Raw genomic sequence first — 24,381 nt, 5'->3', positions numbered from 1 at the left:
AACTATACAGTCAATCGTAAAAACATGTTTATTCAATTAATAACTCAGAAAAACAATGTAGCAAGACATCAAATAAAATATTAATATTTTTTAAATTGATATTGTTAGAGTATGCGAAAAATAGCAAAATGTTTTCAGATAAGCATAATTTTCTAGGAATTAATATAGTTAAATGAGAAAGGTAAGAAAGGGAGAGAGAGAGAGAGAGAGGTGGGTTTTAAGGTAAAGTTCCGATAGCTGAAGAAAGATCGTCCATAAGAACGTTACTTTCACTCGTTCAGGCTGTTGGAACTGAGTAGTATAAGTTGGTATCGGTATCGAGGGGTGCGGCCAAGTCATTAAATCCTGCCGTACGACGGCGTCTACCAGGAGGACTAATCTACGTCCATTAAGGCTAATGGGAAAAGCGCGAGCGAGCCACGAGACACGTTGGGGCCTGAGAGAGGCCTGTCTGTCGTGTACTTCGACGAACCGCTGTCATCTGCATGTCCTCCATGTAAGGGAGACAGAAAAATAAAAAAAACAAACGTGAATTCAGAGGGAAGGGAAAAGAAGAGAGGTTAGAAACAGAAATCGTTGCAATGTTACCGCCTCTTTTTAGACCTAACCTAAAAAAAAAAAAAAGAAATGAAAAACGAATCTTTAACGTTGACAACGTTAGAGTAACCCTTTTGATGATTTTCTGTGGTGTTCCTGTGATCTTACTGCAGTTAGTGGTACTATCCTTTTAACGACAAAAAAAATTCAGCAACCCTCTAGGGTTTAAATCAAGTCATTAAATGGTCATACATCATCCGATTTAGACGTGAATTCTACTGGAAAATACGTTAAAGGGTAGTATAGGTTATTAAGGGATTTTTAATTAGTTATTGGGGTTTTTTTTATTAGGGTTTTATTGTTAGTTGTTTGGTTGTTGGATTGAGTGTTTTTTAATATTTGTTGAAAGAAAAATTGAATATTTTGTTGATTTATCGAAAAATGCTATTGGTGGGTTTGTGAAGACTGAATGAGTTTTTGAATTTTTGTAATTTAAAGTTGGTGGAATTGAATTATTTAAGATGATATTATATTTGTTTCTAAATTACTTATTATTTTGTTTAGGTTCATATTGCTTTGTATTTGATTTGTAAAGATTTTTCAGTTACTATATTTTGAGGTTAGAAGTATTCAGTATGATATTTATTCATATATTTACTAAAATTAATTAAACTATTGATCAATTCAAAAGAAGAATTTTATTATTGACTATAATATTAATGTAATTTATTTTTATTTAATAGAAATGAGTATGTAAGTGAATATTAAGATAATTTTATTATTTAATTTTGAAGTCTATCCAATATTGAATATTTTTCCAAGAATTAATAAATTGATTATGAATTTAAAAATAACCTGTTTTACTTTGTTATATAAATATTGATTACCAGAAAGATAATTGATAATATTATTAAGATTTCATTCAATATGATTTCATTCGAAGTTGATAAACTGAAAAGGGGTCCATGTTACTTCAAAGAATCTATAGTTGAAGTAAATATATCTTAAAAGATGTAACCGATCATTCCAATGAAAGATGATGAATTAATTGCAATATACGATGCGAAGAATCAAATAACATTTTCATTATATTTACTATGTACATTCGTATACTTAGTAGTCTTGTTACACTTGTGCAATCTTCCAAGAAGTTTGAAGTTTAACACTGAACCTATCGATTGATTACGTATACCTATTTATACTGCAACCGGTCAAACGATCATATATTTATATATAACAAGACTTACATTCTCAAAATTAAATATTAATAATCCTAAATCTGATGTAAACCCTTAAATCATAAAATTGTATAAATAAAATGAAGATAAACAAGAATATTTCATGCAAAATTTTAACACTAAACTTAAAGCTCTTAAAAAAAAATATATTTTGTACAATTAATTATTGTGAATGATAATAAACTTGATATACGTGTCACGTTGTTTGTTGGCAATGGACTCCTAAACTACTAAACCGATTTTAATAAAATTTTGCACAGTGTGTGCAGTTTAATCTAACTTGAAAAATAGGATAGTTTATATCTTAATTTATAATCGCAATATTATTTTATTGCGAATTCGGTCAGCGGTATTCGATCGGAGTGATTGTGAGCCACAGCAATTCGTGGCGGGGAACCCCTGTAAATTATAAATAAAATAATTTAAAAATAAAAAAGAAACAAAAAAAGGAGTAAAGATTTACGTGACATAAAATAATAAAAATAAAACAATATTATAAAATAATATTAGAAAAATATTTATCAATAAATTGATATAATGGAATAAAAAGAAAAGTAATGATATCGAATGGTAAATTTTAATTTAAAATTGTTAACCGATAATGTAAGCGACCATGGTGTACGTTTAGTGTTAAGTATTACGAACGAGTAGAATTTGAGTTGTTCGTTTAAAACTACGATCGAGGTCTCTCACGCAAATGGGGAATGCATTAGCCTCGGTTTTGCATTAACTCGCGAAATATATCAATGTACTTCTGATATCAGCCGCGCGAAAGCATACAGCAGGTAGAAACATTATTCTCACCGAATGTATGTATATACACTCGATTATAATACACCGTCGGCTCTTTACGATCAAGTATATACTTTTCTTGATTTACGTAACAAACCTCTGATATTCAGAAGAGTTTGCAAGAAAACTTTCATTTATCATCCATGAAAAAGGACTCTCGTAGACAATTTTTTGTTTTTTTTTCTATCAAATTAAATCTTATTTAAGAGAGTTACCATTTGAATATTATTTATTAAATATAAATTACGTGTCACGTTGTTTGTCCGCAATGGACACCTAAACTACTGAACCGATTTTAATCAAATTTTACACACTGTGTGCAGTTTTATCCAACTTGAAAGATAGGATAGTTTATATCTCAATTTATAATCGCAATATTATTTTGTTTATTAATAAAGAGTCATGATTATCTCTGTTAGTTCGATAAGATTCTAACAGATGGCAGTATAAAGTAATTCGTTGACTTAAAGACGTGTGTTTTGGACTGATTGTGAACTACTGCAACGCGTGGCGGGGCACCCCTAGTTTATTATATAATTTTCTCATTATGTCATTTCTATTTTTATTATTGAATATTCTTTAAAAAGAAATATTTAATTTGTATAATAAAACATCATTAATAATTATTTTCATCTATGTTGGAAATTTGTAAGAGATACGTATCGAATTTAATTTCATAGTAAATTCACAAATGTAAAAAAAGGTTCTAATTATGCATGTAATCAAATATTATTTATCTTACTGAAGATTGATATCTTATTACACGAACATGTATATATATTAAGATTAGTTAATGATTATAAATTCTAAAAAAATATTTTTCTTGGACCCAATAATTAAATATAATTAAATATTCGTATTATTAATCTCACCAATGATAGAAATCTCATTTGTAAAACATATTATTACACTTAATTATTAATAATAAATATTTTTACAAAAATTATCAAATTAGATAAACATTCGTACAATTTATTCACGATCTGATTAAAATTACAAATTAAATTTAATTGCTGTTAATATGAATACTAAACAAAAAAAATAAAACAATCGTATTATTTATTTTACACGTTTATATTTACTACATTTAATATCTGATAATTACCGTTCAATAAAAACATCAAAAATTCTTTAACCAATGAATTATATGAACCACATTTCATTTCATTTCCAATAACAAGAAAAATTACATAATAAAACATTCGTAAATACGAGTTAGGTTAGGTTATACCTTACGATACAGATCTCATAACAAATATTAAATATTATGATAACAAATATTTCATTAATAAGAATTAATTCCTTCTCATATGTCAAAATTAAATTCCTGATAATATAATGTTCAAAAGAAAAAAAAAAAGAAAACAAATTTAAATTCATTAACCTACAAATTATGTAATCAAATATTTCCACAACTTTAACATCCGCGTTTAAATTTGAGATAACAAAACGTTTTTGGGGGAAAATAATAATAATTAAAAAAAGGGAAGTTAAAGCGAAAAATATTTCGAAATTAACGAATTACATAACGAAACATTCGTATAGTATATATCATACCAGAGTACCGGGTATCTCGTTAGGAATACATATTGCGTATAATCGAAGAACGTTATGCGAGGTATATGCCTACTTACTTGTGCCGACGACACTCAATTTAAACACATTCCGCATGCGGCACGTAGTCGGACGTCCTTAAACGACGCCGATGACTCGTCGCTCGTGCTTTCGATTCGCGTGCCGACACATCGGTGGTGTCGTTGTACGGACACACTTTTAAATAAAATACGTGTTGTGCACGGGACTCTATGTTTTTTAAAAGTATTTTCTTTTTTTTTTTTTAAGGTACCGTAATTTTTAAACAGTACCCCACAAATGAAGATTTCTTTTCTAACCTAACTTTTTTTTCCTAACCTTTCTCATCTACCAGAACAAGAAGAGAATATCGAACAAATGTAGAATAAAATATGACGAGTTGTATTATAGTAAAAGAAGAAGAAGAAGAAATGTATGAACAAGAAACAATAGAATGATGAAGTTGAATAAAATTAGATAACGAAATAGAAGAAGAAGAAGAAGAAATGAAAAGTTGAATAAAGAAGGACGTATGTCGTAAACGAATGAAGTGGCCCGGCTGTTGGTTTCTTATTGTCTACCCTATATGTCTCCGGAAGCAGGGCCAATCCGCCGGAAAGACGAGACCGTTAACCCGTTCGATCCCAAGACCTCGCGGCCATGCATGCCAACGCTGCATTATTGGCTTTTTGTATGCTTATGTTAAGTGGCCCCAAGCACACGTTCTCGCATAATCGCCAACCTTTCTCTCTTTCCCCTCACCCTTCTATCCCCATAATATTATACCTTTTTTCTCTCTTTATCTAAAACTATATATCAATCTTTTTCTTTCTTATTCCTGACTGCTCTTTATAGTCCTCGAAAATTCATTAGACTATTAATTATTGTTAGTATTCTTTTTCTTCTTCCGTATTCTTTTTTTTAATTCAATTTGAACATTTACTTCCGTGTTTTTAGGTTAGGATTCTGATGAAAAATTGGTATTAGTTTTTGAATTGATTTTATTCATGATATTTAGTCACTCATTTGGATTTTTGTTGCATCCCCCTTTCAGCAATATCTGAATTACCAAAGATGTGTGATTAAAAGTTTCTATTGAAAACTTGCCATCATCATTGGAAATGGCACCTTTCTAAATATTGTGAACAAGCAGGAACAAATTTTACTATCCAATATTTATATAATAAGCCTTCTATAATATTACTCAACAAGGATACGGTCAGGTTGATTATAACACAGGCCTCATAGAATCAGATTTTTTTTCAACCTTTACAACATATGTAGGGAACACCATGAAAACTATTATACAAAGTTGCATCTAGGAATAAACCTAACTAGAGAGTCAATAATTTGTCGATCAAATCAATGAAAAAAATTCTTACCCCCATCGGGAATCGATCCGGTAACATCGTAGATACAAAATCGCACTGCTATCCATTACGCTATCGATTGCACTAACAAAGTATTGATTTAAAAGGAATTAAATGTATATAAGAACGTTTGCAAAACTTCAACATTTAATTTTTTATTTATTTTTTTGTTGGTTTAGTTTTATTTGAAGGTGAAATGTATAGTTTTCATTGATCGCTACAAGTATGCAAAATTGAAAAAACAAATCTAAACTATGAGCCTAATCTACCTGAGGTTATCCTTGTCAGATTAATTTAACTTTGAAATTACATTTCATACTTAATAACATAATAAATAATAATTATTATTTTTTTATTTTTAAACAATTACTTCTCGTCAATTCAAGAATAATATGAAATTATTTTCTGATTTCTTAAAATATACAAAGTTTGATATCAATTATCTAAACAATGTTTTCAACATTTCTCATGTCTTAAAAATAAGATGACATATACAATAATAATAATTATCCGATAAACGTGTTTGTCCCTTTTGCTAATAATAAAAGTTTGTTTAAAAAAAATAAACTGCGATCTATGCAAGAGTTTAATATATTTAGATTAAATTAATTGTAACAGAGTTTGATGTCAATTATCTCGAATATGTGTAAAACTTCTTACGTATAAACGAAAAAGAGAATGAAAAAGATAAGATGTATAATAGAATAAAGAAAATGAAATGAAACATTTGGTATACCTATAGCATCGTGAAACTTATATCCCATGACGAGACGTTTGCTTGAGCTAATTGCATCGCACTTGCGAGTCGTGCCGAATGTGAAGAAAGGAAAAAGGAAGAACTGGGGGCCGACGATGATGACATTACGTAATCACTTAAAACAGTCCCTATCTCGGTGAGATAAATGAACGATATAAAAAAATTTTTTCAAATTAAAAATATGAAGATAATCATTCGGGACTGTTATCCGTACGTCAAGTAAACCGAAACGGCCGTTTTTAAATTGTGCTATTTTTTTTTTTTTTTAATTTATTTTTTATTTTGTTTTTTTCATATAAAATTAAGCAGATGACCGATGATCATGTGGACAACTTAAAATTCTACCCGTCTTACTTTTTTCTTACTTTCGTACCTTTTTTTTCGTAAAATTAAGCAAAGTGTTCTTTTTTTTTTTGTTAAGAGTCTAAACATTTAAACATTTTTATTTAAATTATTTTAATAATTTAATAAATATAATATATGTAAAATAAAAATATAAAATTTGGTATTTTCTATAAGTTTGTTTACTTTGAACTAAAAATCTTTATTGATTTTAACTATTTGTGTCCATTAGAAATGTTGCGCACTCTGTCCGAAAAAATATATTTAATACCATTTACGTTATTTCAATATTGAGAAATATTAATTAAATATGAGCCATTCTCGTGTACATACACATGTACAATTTGTCAATAAGACCGTCTCTCACTGGTTTATTTTATTAGCACAACGGAATATCACGTCGGAGATAACCTCAATGTGCAAATGATTAATATTTAATTAACAATGTAATTATCATTAATATTAATATCTTCTTTCAACTATTTTAGGATGAACATTTTGTAAAAACTTATTAACAGAAATTTTTGTCGGTAAACCTAATATTTAAAATGCAAATATTGTTCTCTTGTTTTAAAAGAATTTTTCGATTTGAAAATATGAAGAAATTATAAATAGAAAAATAATTAAACAATTCTAATGATTTTATCTAATTAACAATGTAATTATTCATTAATATAAAATGAACAAAATTAGTAAGAATTAATTATTTTATCAGATTGTAATATTCTGTATATTTGAAAATTCCACTGTTAATTTAGAAGTTATCTTTCGTTTGTTTTAGTATACAGACATTTTTTTTATAGTCACGAAAAATAATTCAGAGTAATTAACTGTATACTTTAAACCTAACCAAACCCATCTTAAATATATTTTAGGTAACATTCAAGTTACCCTACATTACCCTCTTTTACCATTTTGATACCCTTAATAAAAATAGTGGAATACTAAAGATATGCATCTAAACTCCTGTTTAACATGAAAACATCGCATAAGAAACAAATTAAATCCAGTTCGTATCAAAAGAAACAAAAAATACGTGGTTTGTTTAACTAGTGAACAACAAACTTTAAATATTTAAAATAATAATTAAACTTATCTGGACACACGGAATCTAACAGTGGATTATATCAGTTAAAAGTTACAAAAATTTACAACTTAACAAAAATCAATGATAATTCATTATACTTATAAATTAAAAGTGTTTAAAATTAACTCTTTAACAAAAGAAACACAGCACACATGTGTGAAAACAAATCAAGACATGACAATCATCCTAGTAACCCTGTTAAACAGCTGTACGTAGAAGATAACCCCAGACTACTGAACAGGAAGTACTCCAACAACCTGATACCTCAACAACTTTTATTTTAACACACTACAAATGGTTCCCTAATGATGAAACTTTAAATGATAAAAACTAACATTGTTGACAAAAATCTACCTAATTATTTTTAAAACCTTAAATATAAAACCTTAGATATAAATATGAAAAAGCACATATATGTTAAAACAATCATCTTAATAACCCTGTTAAACAACTATACAGAGTAGATTACAACTAGACACTCAGATTTGCTGAGCTGTCCTTACACTGCACAGGAAACATTCTAGCAACTTGATACCTCAACAACTTGTATTTTAACATACTACAAATGATACCTAATGAGAAATATGTAGATATTAAAAAGAAATTTAACTAACTATTCTTTAAAACATTGGATACAAAAATTTGAATACAAAAATTACATACAAAAATTGATTGTTTAAATTGAATATAAAAGTTGAATACAAAGATTTGATACAAAGAATTGGATATTAAAGTTGAATACAAAAATTGAATGTAAAAATTGAATATAAAAGTTGAATATTTAAGTTGGATACAAAAATTGAATATAAAAGTTGGATACAAAAATTGAATATAGAAAAGTTGAATGTAAAAATTGGATAAAAAAATTGGACACCTATGTTGGATTAAAAAATAGGATATAAAAGTTGATTGTAAAAATTGTACGTAAAAATTAAATATAAGACATAAGAATAAAGATAACGGTTTGTTTACGTGATGAATTGATAAGGGAGAAGAGAAAGTGTGTTGAGAGGAGAAGGAGGAGGAGGAGGGGTGATAGGGTTTGAAAAAATCGTGTTCAGTGAGAAGGTGCAGGTGCAGGTCCGATCACCTTCCGGCAATTCTTATCACACTTTGGCCGAGTGCGTGTTGCGGTTCCGGTGAGGAGCGGCGGTAGGTCCCCATAAAAGAAAGGCTCGGTGTGCTAAGCGACTAGACCGAATGGATGCTAAGCAAGCTGTAGTACCCGATCGCTTCCTTGCATACGAAGCAGTTTCAGAGCACCGACCGGAAGTGCGTCACGTCGCAATATAGTATCTAGATGCCCATGAGTTGAACGCAGTTGTCAAGCCGCGTATAGCCTTGCCTTTACCGGGGGAGAATTCGACTGATAGATACGTGACTGAGAACTCATACTCGACTTACTTACTTAGTTGCCTTATCAAGTTTCAATATCGTTTGAAATCTATCCTCATATATATATATATATATATATATATTTTTTTTTTCTTTATTTTTTTTTTTCTTTATTTCTTGTACTATGTTTCATTGAAGTGATCTAATTTTGTGTTTGTAGTTTATAATATCAAACGAGATGATTTATTATTTTAATCTTGTTTCGTCGTACTCTAAGAGTTTGGTGTTTTATTTCTTTTTGTTTGTTTTGTAAACGATAATTAGTTTGAATTGTTTATTAAAATTTTTCGTTACTTTGTTACGATGTTTTAAAAAGGGTTTTTTTTTATTTTATTCGGGTGATCAAATTTCTTGTTAGTCTTTTCTATTTGAATTTGTAGTAAATATTTTATTTCTAATTTTTTTTTTTGTAATCTAATCATAATCATTGTATTTTTATATTAATTAATGGTATTAAGGTTAGGTTTTTGTTTTTATTGCAATCTTTTAAGGTTTTTTTTTTGTTTTATTAGAATAACGACAATTAATTACTCCTTTTCAATTATACCTATTGAAATTTGATTATCTAATCTTTCGTACTAAATTTACATAACTTATCTTTTCAATTTCTAATCAACTAATTACAGATTCTTATCCTGAATTCATATTTTTGTGTTTTCTAATATTTTTTTGAAATGAATTAAAATGAAGTAACTTTTTTGTGATATTTTTAATAATCTAATCTTCTAATTTTTTTTTTTTTTTTTTTTTTAATAAGATTGTTAAACAATTTTTCTGTTCTTTCATAATATTCCTTTTTGTGACATTTCAAATATTAATGATGAAACATATAAATTCTTGAAAAATGTTTTCTATTCATGATAGAAAACATTTCTCAATCTTATCTTCCAAGCCTTACATCGTTTTTGCAATAAGATTCTAATCGATCGATCGTATAAATCGATTTATCTTGGAAATCGATACTAAATTCTTACATTCTTTAGTTTATTTTTACGTCAAATTCAACCGACGAATGTTTCAAATTCGTAGTTTCGTCAGAGACTTTTATCTATCAAAGATATCCGATATTTTACGATCCAATCTTGAAATAAGATTTCAGTTACTAGATCTTACAAATACAATCTTTAAAACATTTTATACAAATCATAAATAAATATATTTAGATTATATACAATTTATATTATATATTTATATTATATTAAAGAAAAAAAAATATTTGATATATTTCAATTTTAAATATTCCAATTTAAATTAAAAACAATTCTATGAAATAAATTAATAATGTTATAATTTAATATGTTAATTTAAAAGAAAGAAAATTTCAAATTATTCATATCACATACAGTATTTCAAATTTCTATTACACTTAACATTATTATTAATTATTTTAAATTAAAAATAATAATTCAATATTCAAATTTATAATTTACATAGTACATATAATTTTTAATAATCAATTTGATCTATCACATCTATAATAAAACCTTAATTTATAAACTATAGTTTAATAATCTAATTTTCTAATACCCTTTACATATTAACTTCGTGATATTCAATTTCAAATTCTTCATCTTCTTAATATATATAAATTACGTGGTGTCACGTTGTTTGTCCGCAATGGACTCCTAAATTACTAAACCGATTTTAATCAAATTTTTCACACTGTGTGCAGTTTTATTTAACTTAAAAGATACGATAGTTTATATCTCAATTTATAATCGCAGTATTATTTTATTGCGAATTATGACTTAAAGACGTGTGTATCGGACTGATTGTGAGCCATAGAAAAATAATAATTCAATTTTTGAATTTATCAAATATTATCAATTTGATCTATCACATCAATAAAAAAAAATAAAACCTTTAATTTATAAACTCTATAGTTTAATGATTTAAATTTCTAATAACCTTCACATATATAAACTTCGTAAAATACGATTGATACCAAAATGAAATGAAGGAAATAAATAATTGTATTCATATATTCTTTCGTAACTTATTTACGTCAATAAAAATTAACAAACTACGCAATTCTATTATTACAAGTAAAATAAAAATTACAAGTGAGATAAACTATATGCAACGATTTAATAAATAATCGTGTAAACAACACAACACATTCGAAAAATTTATTCAAATCAATAGCGATCGAATGTGACTAAATGTGTTTTCAAAAATTTCATTATACTTTAAGTGAATAAATTTTAATGTGATCTAAATGAATAATGAATCTACGTAATAGAAAAATTAATGACTAGAAGAATCGTATGAATAATTTATTGGATAGACACGTGTACAAAAAAAAAAAATAAAAATAAAAAAAAAATCAAATAGAAAATATTCGTCTACGATTATTATTTATATAAATGAAATAAGAACGAAATTGAATGAATCTAATTGACCTATCTAATTATATATACATTTTTTTTTGTCTTTTTTTTTGTTTTATTATAAAAGGTTAAATAGTTTCAAATGATTTTCAAATTCGAAATCGTACATTTCATACTTAATCACCTACTGTATGCAAAATGTCTCATAATTTATTGATTAAACTACAAAAACGTATACTACAACTAAAAATATGAATAAAAAAAAAAAAAATAATGTTATTTAAAATTCGATTAGAAATATTTTATTACGAATTGATTAATAAATAAAATTGATACGAGTAATAGTATTTATATTTATTGTGAATTTATTTATAAAACCTTTGATAAGAAAATATTATTCATAAATTCAATTGGTTTGTAATAAATTATTGGAATTAATTCTGAAACAGTTAAACAAAAATGATAAACAAATCATTGATAGGGTTGGTTCGTAAATGTTTCATAGAATGTTTTACTTAAAAATATTATTAACAAAGATTAACAATTTGTTTATAAACGTTCATTGTTTTTCAAAATGAAAATATTCGCATATAAATCAAAATCAATTGAAATTATGTAATTGAAAATAAGTTGAATATTATGGACGCATATATGCGTTTGTAGATTTGATTACAAGTAATGTAATATTGGTTAAAATAAAAAAAAAAACAACTTTCTTGTGTTGTTTTATTCGGAATAATTTCAATGATAATTTATTATTAATTGTGTTTAATATAATTAATCAACATAACTAATACGAGTGCTCTACGAACTACTTCAATCAAATGTAAAATATATTCAACATTCAAAATAGTTAATAAATACAAAGTTACGTGATCGACAAGGAAAAATCTATTTTTAGTTTTCTTTTAATTTTATTTATTTAAAGCATTTGAAATGAAACATTTCACGAAACATTTCCTTCCTATTTTAACTTGTAGAATATTGTTCTCCAATTTTTACCAGTCAATCTTGAAATATTTTAATAAATTGAAACAATTCATTTATTATATTCATTTTAAACAATCAATTAAATCAATGAAACTATTTCAATTGTGTCATACAGTTATTCAATTAAATATTGTATTAAATATTGTTATTTGTTCCTATATTTTTATCAGTCAATCTTGAAACATTTTAATGAATTGAAATAATTCATTTATTATATTCATTTTAAATAATAAATTAAATCAATGAAATTATGTCAATTGTGTCATACAGTCATTCGATTAAAAATTGTATTAAATATTGTTATTTGTTCCTATATTTTTATCAGTTAATTGTAAAACATTTTAATGAATTGAAACAATTCATTTATCATATTAATTTTCAACAATAAATTAAATCAATGAAACTATAACAATTGTGTTATATATTTATTCGATTAAAATAAAATAAAAATATATTTCAGTATAAAACACGAACACAATATTCTAATCAAATATAAAATAAATCCAACGATTATCTAATTTCTCCTATTAAAAAAAAAATATATATATATATATATATATATATATAAATATGTTTATTTAATTTATTTATTTAGAAAAAAAAAAAAGAAAAAACAAGAAAAGAGAAAAAACAAGTGGAGATAAAAATGTGAATGTAAAGAAATATTTGAAATTTCTTAGAAAAAGAAAGAAAAAAAGGGGGGGGAAAGAGAGAGAGAGAGAGAAAGAGAGAGGGGAAAAAACCAAAGCATTCAAATTAAATCACGTTAATCCATAGTGCGTGAATTCGATCAGAAATTATTATCAACAAACGAAGACCTTTCACCGGTCTAAAGCGTAGTGTTGTGACACTCGACCGATTCGAGAACGAAGGCGTCGAGGAAAAGACGGTTAAAGCGACAGTCTCGGGTCAACTCGTGGCTAATTTATTAGAATGTTTATGTGTTTCACTCGAAGCAACCTTATCTTACTCATACGTTTTTATAAATTCTCTCTTTCTCTCTCTCTCTCTCTTTCTTTCTCCTTTTCAACAAGTGAAGAACTCGGAATAGAAATGAAACACGAGAGAAATGAAATAAAGAAATAAAAAAAAACATCATCAAATCGTTTTACTTTTTTAATATCACTAATATTACTTCTTCTTCTTCTTATTATTATTATTATTCTTTGTATATTTTATCACATATTTTAATTGTGAATAAAAAATACTAAAATAAATATGAAACATTTTAATTATGAATTATAAATAATAATTAATATAATACATTGTAATTGTGAATAAAATATAATAATATAAATATAACACATTCCAATTGTGACTAAAAAAAATAATAATAATAAAATATAACACCTTCCAATTGTAAATAAAAAATAATAATAAATATAACACGTTTTAATTATGAATAATAAATGATAATAAAATAAATATAACACATTCTAATTGTGAATGAAAAATAATAATAATAATAAAATATAACACGTTCTAATTGTGACTAAAAAATAATAATAATAAAATATAACACCTTCCAATTGTAAATAAAAAATAATAATAAAATACAACACCTTACAATTGTGGCTAAAAAAAATAATAATAAAATATAACACCTTCCAATTGTAAATAAAAAATAATAATAAAATATAATACCTTACAATTGTAACTAAAAAAAAATAATAATAAAATATAACACGTTCTAATTGTGAGTAAAAAAAAATAATAAAATATAACACCTTCCAATTGTGAATAATAAATAATAATAAATATATATAACACATTATAATTGTGAATAAGAAATAATAATAAATGTAACGTTTACTAGAAGATAAAATTATATTAAAAAAAAATATCATATCGATTAATTGAATAATAATAAATATAACACATTTAAATTAGATTGTTTATTGATAACTTACCCGTTGAAAGGATAACTCGCAAATGCTGCATCGTAAGGATGATACACAGAAGGATAGGGCCATGCTGCTGCTGCACTAGCACTTAGATTTTCTTTCAATTCTAATCCAGCAGCCTGAAATATAAATGAATAATAATTCAATCATTATGTTTTGTATTATTATTATTATTATTACATTTAACGAGTCTTATTATTATTCTCATGTTAACAATTATTATTTCATTGTTTTATTATTTTCGAATATTTTAATTAAATCACGAAGTTAGATATATAAGTTTTTTGTTTTTTTTTTAACTTTGCAATTAAGATAATTGATTTATTATTATTTTCTTATATAATTATAGTACGTTTTTGCGTTTTGTTCGTTTTTTTTTTTTATCTGATGTTTATAAGACGATAAGAAAATTTCAGTCGTGTAGATAATTACATTTTTTTGTTCCTTTCTTTCTTTTTCTTTTTTTTTTTTTTGCTTCTGATATTTATGAAAAATGTAATTACATGTTTTTGCAAATACTCGAGTAAAATTCGTGTAAACAATTTTTTAATTTGTAATATTACAATCAGAACAACTAAATATGCTTAAAAAAAAAAAAATAAGACATTCTTAAATCATTTATATTTATCAGATTATTCAATAATCAATTTGCAATAAATTTATCTATAAAAAAAAAATAAATACGAATCTAGAAAAATATTAAATCGACAATTAAATCTAATTTTTATTTAAACAAAAATAAAAGGCATTAGAGACTTTCTAATTATATTCATATAAGAAAATCATTCATTTACGTAGAAAATATTTGTCTCTAATTTTCCATTCCCGTATCAGGATTTATTAAATAAATAAATAAAAACACACAAAAACAAACTTTCAATAATCCAACTAGACGTTTACGTTCACCGATTGAAATACCATTAAAACTGAGAGAAACATGTTTATAGGTAAGATAAATATGTAATAAAATAGAAATCAACCGTTAAGATCTTAATAGAAAATAGATGAAAACTTTAATCGACACGATCTAGAATTAGATCTAAACTGTGAATTTTACAGCATCAATGGTGCGTATATAAAATGAATTTTTATTTCAAACAGACTTATAAATATATCGTTAGATAGTAACATGTAACTGTGGTAATATAAACGAGAGAAAAAGAGAGAGAGAGAGAGAGAGACGTTATTATCGTCAATCTAGGATCAAGTAATGACATTTAATACGAGCACAAAACGTATAACAGGTAGAACAAAAAAAAATTAAGTATAATAATAAATAGTTTTAAGTATAAATAAAGAAGAGATCGAAGTTTCGTACATGCATGCATGAATGCATGGTGCATACGACACATAAGTGTCGTAGTTTGCCGACTATGGGGTTATCAGACCACACACAGAGCCACCTCTACTTTTGTTTTCATTATTTTGTTTTATATTATATTTTATTTTACTTATGTTTGTCTTGTTTCTTTTTTTTTTTTTTTTATTCTATTTCTTTTTAGCTAGAATGAAGAGAATACTTAACAACAAGAATAACAACAACAACAACAACAAGCGTCAATTTATGAATTCGAGTTGTCCACTATAGTGGAAACACTGTGTCGTGTTTCTAACCGTCGGCTTGAGAATACTGCTCGCCTTTATCGTTCTTCTTTATGATCGAGCTTAAAGGACATTATACGATATAGTATTTTACTCACATACTATTTTATTATATCGTAACGCGTCACGCTGGATATTACTAGGAACTTGCTGAATTCAATATAACGTTTAACATGGTACCGAGATATAAAATGATTGGATTAACGATTTTTTCTTTTTTTTTTCTTTCCCTACTCCTCTTTTCTTTTCTTGTTGTCAAGGATTTATTAAATTTGTATTTTTCTTCTTCCTTTTTTTCTTTTAGCAAATTAGTTTTCTTTTTATGACGATATTCTTAGAATGGATTTTAATTGAGATTAATATTTTGTTCTATTTGCTATTCATACTTAGATTTTTCATTAATAAATAAAATTAAAATAAAACCATTTAATTCTGCCAATTAAATCTAATTAAAAAATGAATACACAACAAGTAGTTAGTTGAGATGCATATCACCCTGTTTGGTATTCATCTTTATATTTGTAATAAATAAAATAAAACACAAAGTGTATAAAAAAAAAAAGGTACTTACAGTAGGTGTATAGAAAGGTGCTTGTTCAGCACCAAGGCTCGGAAAATAAGCAGCCATGCCTTCAGAAGCGACAGCAGCTGCTGCAGCAGCATAGGGTGCGCTGTACATCGAAAGGGCTGCAGTTGGTAATCCACCGAGTCTTTGATAACCACCAAGAAGATCGTACTGACATGAACAGACAGTTTGTCCGGTGATTGGATCCGTGAAGATAGGTCTGCCGGTGTCACAGCACCTAGCGGCTGTCGGACCTGCCGTTGTTGGCGGTGGATGACCTTGAGATGGACTCACCGAGGCTGTTGGACTCCCCGGTGGTCTAACCACCGCGTTCGTCACCGCCATCCTTGCGTTTGACAAACCACCGGCCCCCCCGCCACTGGGTACAACACCCACCACACCAAGAGGATGATTCGTCGTCCCTACGCCGGACGCCGCATTCACCAAAGATGAACTTCCTGCGCTCAGGTGAACTCCTGACGACGGTGAGCCCGACGAAGACGCTAACGACGAATTTACTGTCACAGGACACTGCAACATTAACGATTCATTTGTTTAACTTGATTTATCTTTAATAACAACATTTACTTGTTACGAAATACAAGATTATTTTACATATTTGTTTTAAGTCTTTACGTTTTTTTTTTATTATTTATTAAAAACTATTGATTATTAATCGAATAATTTGTAGTCACAGGATTCTAAAACGTGTCAAATAATTGTTTTATTCTGATTTTGTTTTTAATCATAGGATTTTAGAACGTGTCACAAAATTGTTGTCTTTTTACTTTTGTTCTTTTCACAATCATATAAGACAAATGAATAATTTAGAATTGATTCAGAAATATTCCCTTTTCTATTTTTTTTCTTTTTTCTAATCTCTGTGTCGTAGTGAAGAGAGAAATAAGAGAAGAAATTTACCAGACTGTTACAAGACACTGTAATTAAATATGACTCTACTACTCTTGTTTCTTATAAACTGAAACATTTTACATTTAAAACATTCCCAACTTTGTATCAATCGTATTTATTAATATTTATTATTATTTGATTATTTAAAAATGATTGTTTTAATTATTTACGTGTAATTATATCAATGAGCGTATATATGCGCTCATAGTTCATTCTTTAAACTTTTACTGAACCCATATGTACGTTCATAGCCAATGTTTGATAATTTTTAACCGAACTTGATCTGTACACTAATTGTCCAAACTAAATAGCTTCTAGTCCAACGCATATAAGCGCTCAAAAATTTAATACAAATCTTGAATTTTTATAAACGTATTTTTCAATATTATAAATTATTATCGGTAAATTAATGATAATTATTTCTAATATCAAATGAAACAACGTTTTATGTCAAATAAGAATTAGTTAAATATTTAAACATAAATAATTTAAATAAAAATAAATAATTTTAAATTAAATTAAATGTAATAATAAATTGAATTAATAATCTTTGCTTTATACGAAAAAAAAAAAACCATAATTAACAACAATAATACAAAGAACAACGATAAAACTTATAAAACAGTTCCAATGATATATTTCCAATAAAAATTTGAATTTATTTATACTAAACAATTAATAAAAAAAAATAATTATTAATCAAATCAACGATTAAAAATTGTCAACCCCCTGTTAGATGAGATAGGCTTTGCCAAGGGCTTAATTATTCTAACGAAAAGAGCAAGAAACAGACGGGATTTAAAAGTTGAGGAAAGAAATGTTCTCTCTTGGTGACGCTTCTAAGCTTGACGTCACAACAAAGTACATAACAGAAATAAAGAAAGAAATAGCAAGAAGAACAAGAGCAAAAGAGAGAGAGAGAGAAAGAGAGAGAGAGAGAGAAGATGATACTCGTAAGCGTCAACTTATTCAAAGTTTACTCTCAAGAGAAAACTACCGTACTCCGTCGCCACGGGATTTCGCTGACAGTGTCGCATTCTGATGCGCTATTTCGCGGCACGTCTCTTTCCCCTTCTATCTCAAAAAAAAAAAAAAAATAAATAAATAATAAAAACAGAAAATAAGTGTACACCAGAATAAGAAAGATGAAAAGGAAAACAAGGAAAAGTAACGTAATAAAAAAAAAAATAATAATAATAATAACAATAGTGCAATAAAACGATAAGGAAAATGAATTGCGACACTAGGGGGATGATAAGAAGAAAGGGTAGATGAGAGGGGGGTTGTCACTTGACCGTGTATACCCAATGCAACATCTTAGCACCTCAAAATCCATCTCTCAAACAATATCCATCTTTCAAAAGCATTTGAAAATATATAATGACTCCCCAAACACAAACACCCTAAAATATCTTTCATCGAATAGGAAGAAAGAGAGTGAAGAATATAAACCCCCCCTCGACAGCTGCGTTTACACCATATCCTCTCTAATACCATTTTCACAGTTCGAGAAAGAAAAAGAAACAATGGTTAGACTAGACGATTCTCTCAAACAACACAAAACGTTAGAACGAAAAGACTATAAACCTATCTTTCCCTTTCCTTTTTTTTTTTTTTACTGAACCCCTCTCTTCCCCGTTTTGGTAACTTCTAAAGGTAAACCGAAAATCTGTTTAGGGTAGGTAATACCGCGGAAAGGGGAAGTTTGGTTTAAGGATAGTGGGGGTCTCATTAATTCCATATCAAACAGTACGGCTAAATAGATTAGCGGCTTGAGTGCCTTTCGCGCCCTGGGCCTAAACAAACTCCGCCCTATGAACGTACCTTTCTTCTCTCTCACGCACTTGGCCTAATGCAGGCGTTTTGAGCAACGTATCAGAACCCCCCCACCCCACTCTCACATATATATATATATATATATATATATATATATATAGATAGAGATAGTTAGAGTGCAGTAAGCGAGTTATAGCAACCCTCACGATCGATTCATCCATCCGTTGTGTTGTCCGTTGTTCATCCATCCGTTGCCTCGTTTTGCTATGGCCCCAAAACATATTGTCGAAACTTCGCTCGGCTATTGTATCGAAGAGCAAAGAGGGGTTCTAGGGGGGTTCTGGATGGGCTGGGGTTTCCGGGGAGGAGGCTGAGGGGCTGAGGGTTTTAAGTGGGGGCTATGAGAGAGAGAGGGAAATTGGATGGTTAGGTGAGAAAGGGGTAGAGTAGGGACTCGAAAAACGTGAGCCATCGTGCTCAACGCATTATGGCCATCGAGAGTGGTAGTATAGCGTTAATGCGTGTCGTTCATGCCACGTAGCACGATGTTTCCTCCTGCTTGCCCAACTGTCGCACGTTCCTCGATTTATGCACGTGCATGTTACGTCGTCTCTTGTATTGGCTTACCAATCCCCTCCTCACTTAACCCAAGCCCCCGTGATCGAGATAATCATACCTCGATTAGATTTGTGCTTTTTCTTTACTTTTTATACACATTCTTACAACTTTCTTATTTTAGATTGATCATTTTGCAGGATGTTGGTAAGATGTTTTATTTTTGGTTTGATTATTTTCTTTGGAAAATATGTTGTTTGATTGGGTTAAAATTTCGTGGGATTCATTTGTGTTCATTTTGTTTGATTTTATTGTGTTATGGTTTTGTTATTCGATTTTATTTATTTTTATTTTGATATTGAATCAGGATTGAGTCAGGGTTGCGTCAAGGTTTATAATATTTATATTAATTTAGTTTAACTATAATTTTTTTAGTTAAATATTGTAATTACGTTTGTGAAGTTTTTTCAAAGTAATTATATACCTGTTTCCAGAAACATATTTTATATAAAAAAAAAAAATAATAAAAACTTATAACTGTGTGAACAAACGAAGCAACTAAAACTAATGATTTTCCCAAAAAAAGAAGTAAAACAAACTACGTAAGATACATAAAATTACTAAAAAGATGTTTCAATCAATGTCATATGTTAACACATATATTAAACTCAAATATACATTCACTTACACAAACATACATACATGCATAGACCTCCTTTTACAAAGGAAATAGCCGCTTAATCTTAAGATAATCCGTATAATTATACCGGCGCGTTCCTGTAACGAATCGAGGCACGAAACCGCGCTTGTAGTTTCGTTGATCGTAAATCCCAAGGTGACTGGAACGAAGAGATAAAGCGTGAACGGACAAAACGGGAAGAAAGGAAATCCATCGATGCATACAAAAAAAAAAAAAACCCAAAAACAAAAATAAATTTGAAAACCAAAAAAAAAACAAAACAAAAAAAGATAAAACAAATGCAAATAAAATGAAAGTAAAATTTTATGTACGGTTAAGAAAAAGATACGAAAAAAAAAGATAGATAGATAAAGAGAAAGAGAAAGAGAAAGAGAGTAGGGGAGAGAGAGAGAGAGAGAGAGAGAGATGAAAGAATCAGAGAATTCCACATCTTCTGGCGGAGAAAACTCAACGATGGGAAGAATGTGCTACAGGGCTGGGACCCTGAGCTTGGGGTTAAACGACGAAGCGTGTTGGCGAGTGTCCGGTGTTCACCGACAATAATTCAGTCCTACTAGGACTCTCTTTAAAAGAAAAAGAAAAGAAAAAACAAGTGAAAGAGAGAAAAAGGAGGAAGAAGAGGGAAAAGGTGACCGGTTCCCAGTTACTCGACGCGATCGCATCGAGTGGGCAACCGTTGCAGGTCGTGCCGCAACTATATCACCGTTGCTGTTGCAGTTTCTTCTTCTTCTTCTTCTTCTTCTTCTTCTTCTTCTTCTTCTACTTCTACTTCTTCTTTTCGATGCCGCAATTGCTGACTTTGGTGTCGCCTTTAAAGTAGCACTCAAGGTAGGCTCGTGCGCGTGCATTCAAGTTTGCTACTTCTTCTTCTTCTTCTTCTTCTTCTTGTACGTTTGTTTTTTTCTCCTTCTTCTTATTCTTCTTCTTCTTCTTCTTCTTCTTTAGTTTGACTACAGTAGGCTGGAGAACAGCCGATAATTATTCTCAAGACCGTGAGTATATCGATGCATTAGCTCGACCGACTAGCTCGTTTGTTCCTCGAGCATGCTAATTGCCACTGCCAGCATCGCTACCATCTTCCACCTTATTCTCTTTCTCTCTACCTGTGTTTCATTCTCTACTTCCTCTTACTTTGAAACAACACTTTGGATACTTAGTTTTTTTTTTTTTTCGTTGTTACTATTGCCATTTTGGTTAAGGGGATTTTTATTTAATTTTGTAAAGTAATAAGAGGATATAATTTAATTTGTTTCATTCATTTACAAATAGATGTTGTGTTTTCGTTCAGTTCATATTGTAAAAGTATCAGATGTATGATAATGATTTAATTATTTTAGGTTAGGTATTGTTTGTAATTGTTATATGGATTTTATGAAATTTGAGAGATAATTATAGGTTTAATTATCCGATTTGTATTATTTGCTTATGAAGATTTATTCATATTTTTCTTCAATTTAATTATGTATGAGTTTAATTATTAAATGTATCATGTAGTGTTTTAATTATTTCAGGTTATGTATTATTTGAAATTGTTATCTGATATATTTCTATTGTATTGTTTTTCTAATTTAAAAAAAAAAAAACATTATAGGAAATCCGAAATTTTACAATTAGTTTAAATAATTTAAAAAAATATAAATTATTATTTTTCTAATTTTTTATTTTATTTAATCAAACAAACTTCATTATTCAGGATATTTATCTGAAATAAATTTGTTATTATTATTATGATATATTTTTGTAATAGCATTTATACACAATTTACTATTATTAGATATTATTATTATTATTATTATACAATTAGTATAATATATTATATAATACATTATATTAGATTGAAGAGAAAAAGTTTCTTTATATTTTCTTGACAAATGGCTTTAGAATCACGAATAACTCTGATATTATTAAAACTCTCACAAAACTTGCATACGATTGAAACTTGACATATCGTAAAATCATTAAAATAAAAGTTTGAAAAACCATTTGAAAGAAGCTTTAATGGAAAACCTTGAACAGAAAACTTGTCATCACTTTTCCATTAAAATAACAAACAAACTTTTTACTCGATCTAATATAATTTATCGAATAATCAAACAAAAGATTCTAATTACATAAAATATTATAAACAATCTTACACCCTATTTCATTATAATATTATTATAATACACTTTCTAAACGAATTGTCATGTAACTCAAGATAATGTTTTAATTACCCAAAAACGAGTTTTTCAAAGATTCCTTTTAACAAAGAAATAAAATAGAAAGAACAAAACAAAGAAGAAGAAGAAGAAGAAGAAGATAAAGATCAGTGAATCCTAGTACATCTCCTTTGCACGAGGAAAGCCGATGTCGAGTGGAATAATATGAAGAACAAAGCTCAGACGTGCTATTTATCGCTCGTTTCGAGGAGTCTAAACCGGTTGGGCGTAAAAGGTGGCGACGCCTCGTTGTCGTCGTCGTCGTCGTCGTCGTCGTTGTCATAGTCTCTTACCCAAGAAGAAGAAAAAGAAGAAAAAAAAAAGAAAAAAACAAGAAAAAAAAGAAGAAGCTACCTGCCTTCTGCTCGGATGCGAATCCGTCGAACATAAAAATGCAAGAAGTCGAGATGTGGGAAGTTGTAAGGAAGAGAGAAGGTTGAGGGCAGAGGGGGCCCAGTTTGGAATGGAACCAACAAGTTAAAGAAAGATAGAAAGATGGTTAAGGTGGTTAAGGGGTAAACGGGGAGGGTTTTACAAGGGGAAACTTAGGGTAGGACGTTAAAAATGTGTCTATAGTTTCGGATGACACCTTGTTGTTAAGTTCGATGGGCAAAAATTATCATGGATTCTGGTCACGGTATAAAAGGTCTAAAGGCATAAATGAAGATCGGAGTTAGCTGGCATACCTGAGAGAAGACTAAGAGAAGATGAAAAAGTTTTCAACCGATATCGTACGTACGAAGCTATCGTGTTTGTCGACAACGTCCTCAGTCGACGGATGGATGATCGATGGCCGTCGATCTTATAGTCTCTTTCTCTTTCTCTCTCTCTCTCTCTGGATGGAAAAAAGTGGAAGGCCTCGGTTAAAACGGTCGTAAACGATCTGGTGCAGAACCCAGACCAACTAGAAAACCAGTATATGAGCTTGTCTGCTGGGGGAGGTCGTCTCACAACCCCAACCTTCTCTTCAAAGCATATACAACAACGAATTCTACTCTACTCTTCTTCTTCTTCTTCTTCTTCGATCTGAGATGGTACATGCATTTTATGACACGATTTATATGCACAATGTAATAGTCACTGTCTCCAACCTGGGTAAACATGTCCCTGTCATTTTCTATATATCTTTTGTTTCTTTTTGTCATCTCTTATTCTGTTTCTGTTTTTTTTGTTTGTTTGTTTGTTTGTTTTTTACTTCGTCTTCTTCCCTTTTTTTCCCCCCCTTCGTTTCTTTATTTGGTCACGAATGATTTCTGTTCATTCTTATTCGTGTGTTGTTGTGGGGTTTTTCTTTTTTTTTTTTTTTTTTTGTCAACATAAGAACTGTTGTACGTTATCCTTGAGTGGAAATAGACCAGAAGATTACTAGTTCTGATCGGTGCGATATCTCGAACGTTTTTCTAAAACTTTTACTACCTGAGATGAAAACTAAGTTACTTGAGAAAAGATAGATCTGATTTCAATTGGTCTACTCGTTGCGGATATTGAATGAGATCTATTCAAGATATGTAAAATAGTTTTTATACGTGTGTATTGTTTCTTTGTTGTTTTATTCAAATTTTCATCATCACAATTTGATAAATTATATAGAAAGTTATTGAACAATTGTTAAACTCGAAAAAACTGATACCGATTTTAAACTCAAATACTAAAAATGCATGACAATAAATTGACACTAACTATATAATTTAAATATTTAAATTAAATAATTTTTTTTAAACAAATTAATAACAAATTTATAAAATAAAATAAACAAATT

General features: G+C 28.5%; 1 protein-coding gene across 5 annotated transcripts in view; it reads right to left on the bottom strand.

Moving 5' to 3' along the window:
* mirr (iroquois-class homeodomain protein mirror) overlaps positions 1-24,381 on the bottom strand; it is a 52,041-nt gene that overhangs the window by 11,862 nt on the left and 15,798 nt on the right. For all 5 annotated transcript variants that reach the window (XM_015321622.2, XM_089175343.1, XM_089175344.1 and 2 more), the window contains 2 exons: positions 16,488-17,012; positions 14,321-14,433 (listed from right to left, as the gene is read on the bottom strand). In XM_015321622.2, the coding sequence (XP_015177108.1) occupies positions 14,321-14,433; positions 16,488-17,012 (638 nt within the window). The remainder of the gene's footprint in view (positions 1-14,320; positions 14,434-16,487; positions 17,013-24,381) is intronic.

Source organism: Polistes dominula, unplaced genomic scaffold (assembly GCF_049000335.1).
Source record: "Polistes dominula isolate Pdom_NZ unplaced genomic scaffold, Pdom_raw_medaka contig_32, whole genome shotgun sequence".
Classification (NCBI taxonomy): Eukaryota; Metazoa; Arthropoda; class Insecta; order Hymenoptera; family Vespidae; genus Polistes; species Polistes dominula.
Note: the sequence above shows the minus strand (reverse complement) of the source record. Positions and strands in the feature narration are given on the sequence as shown.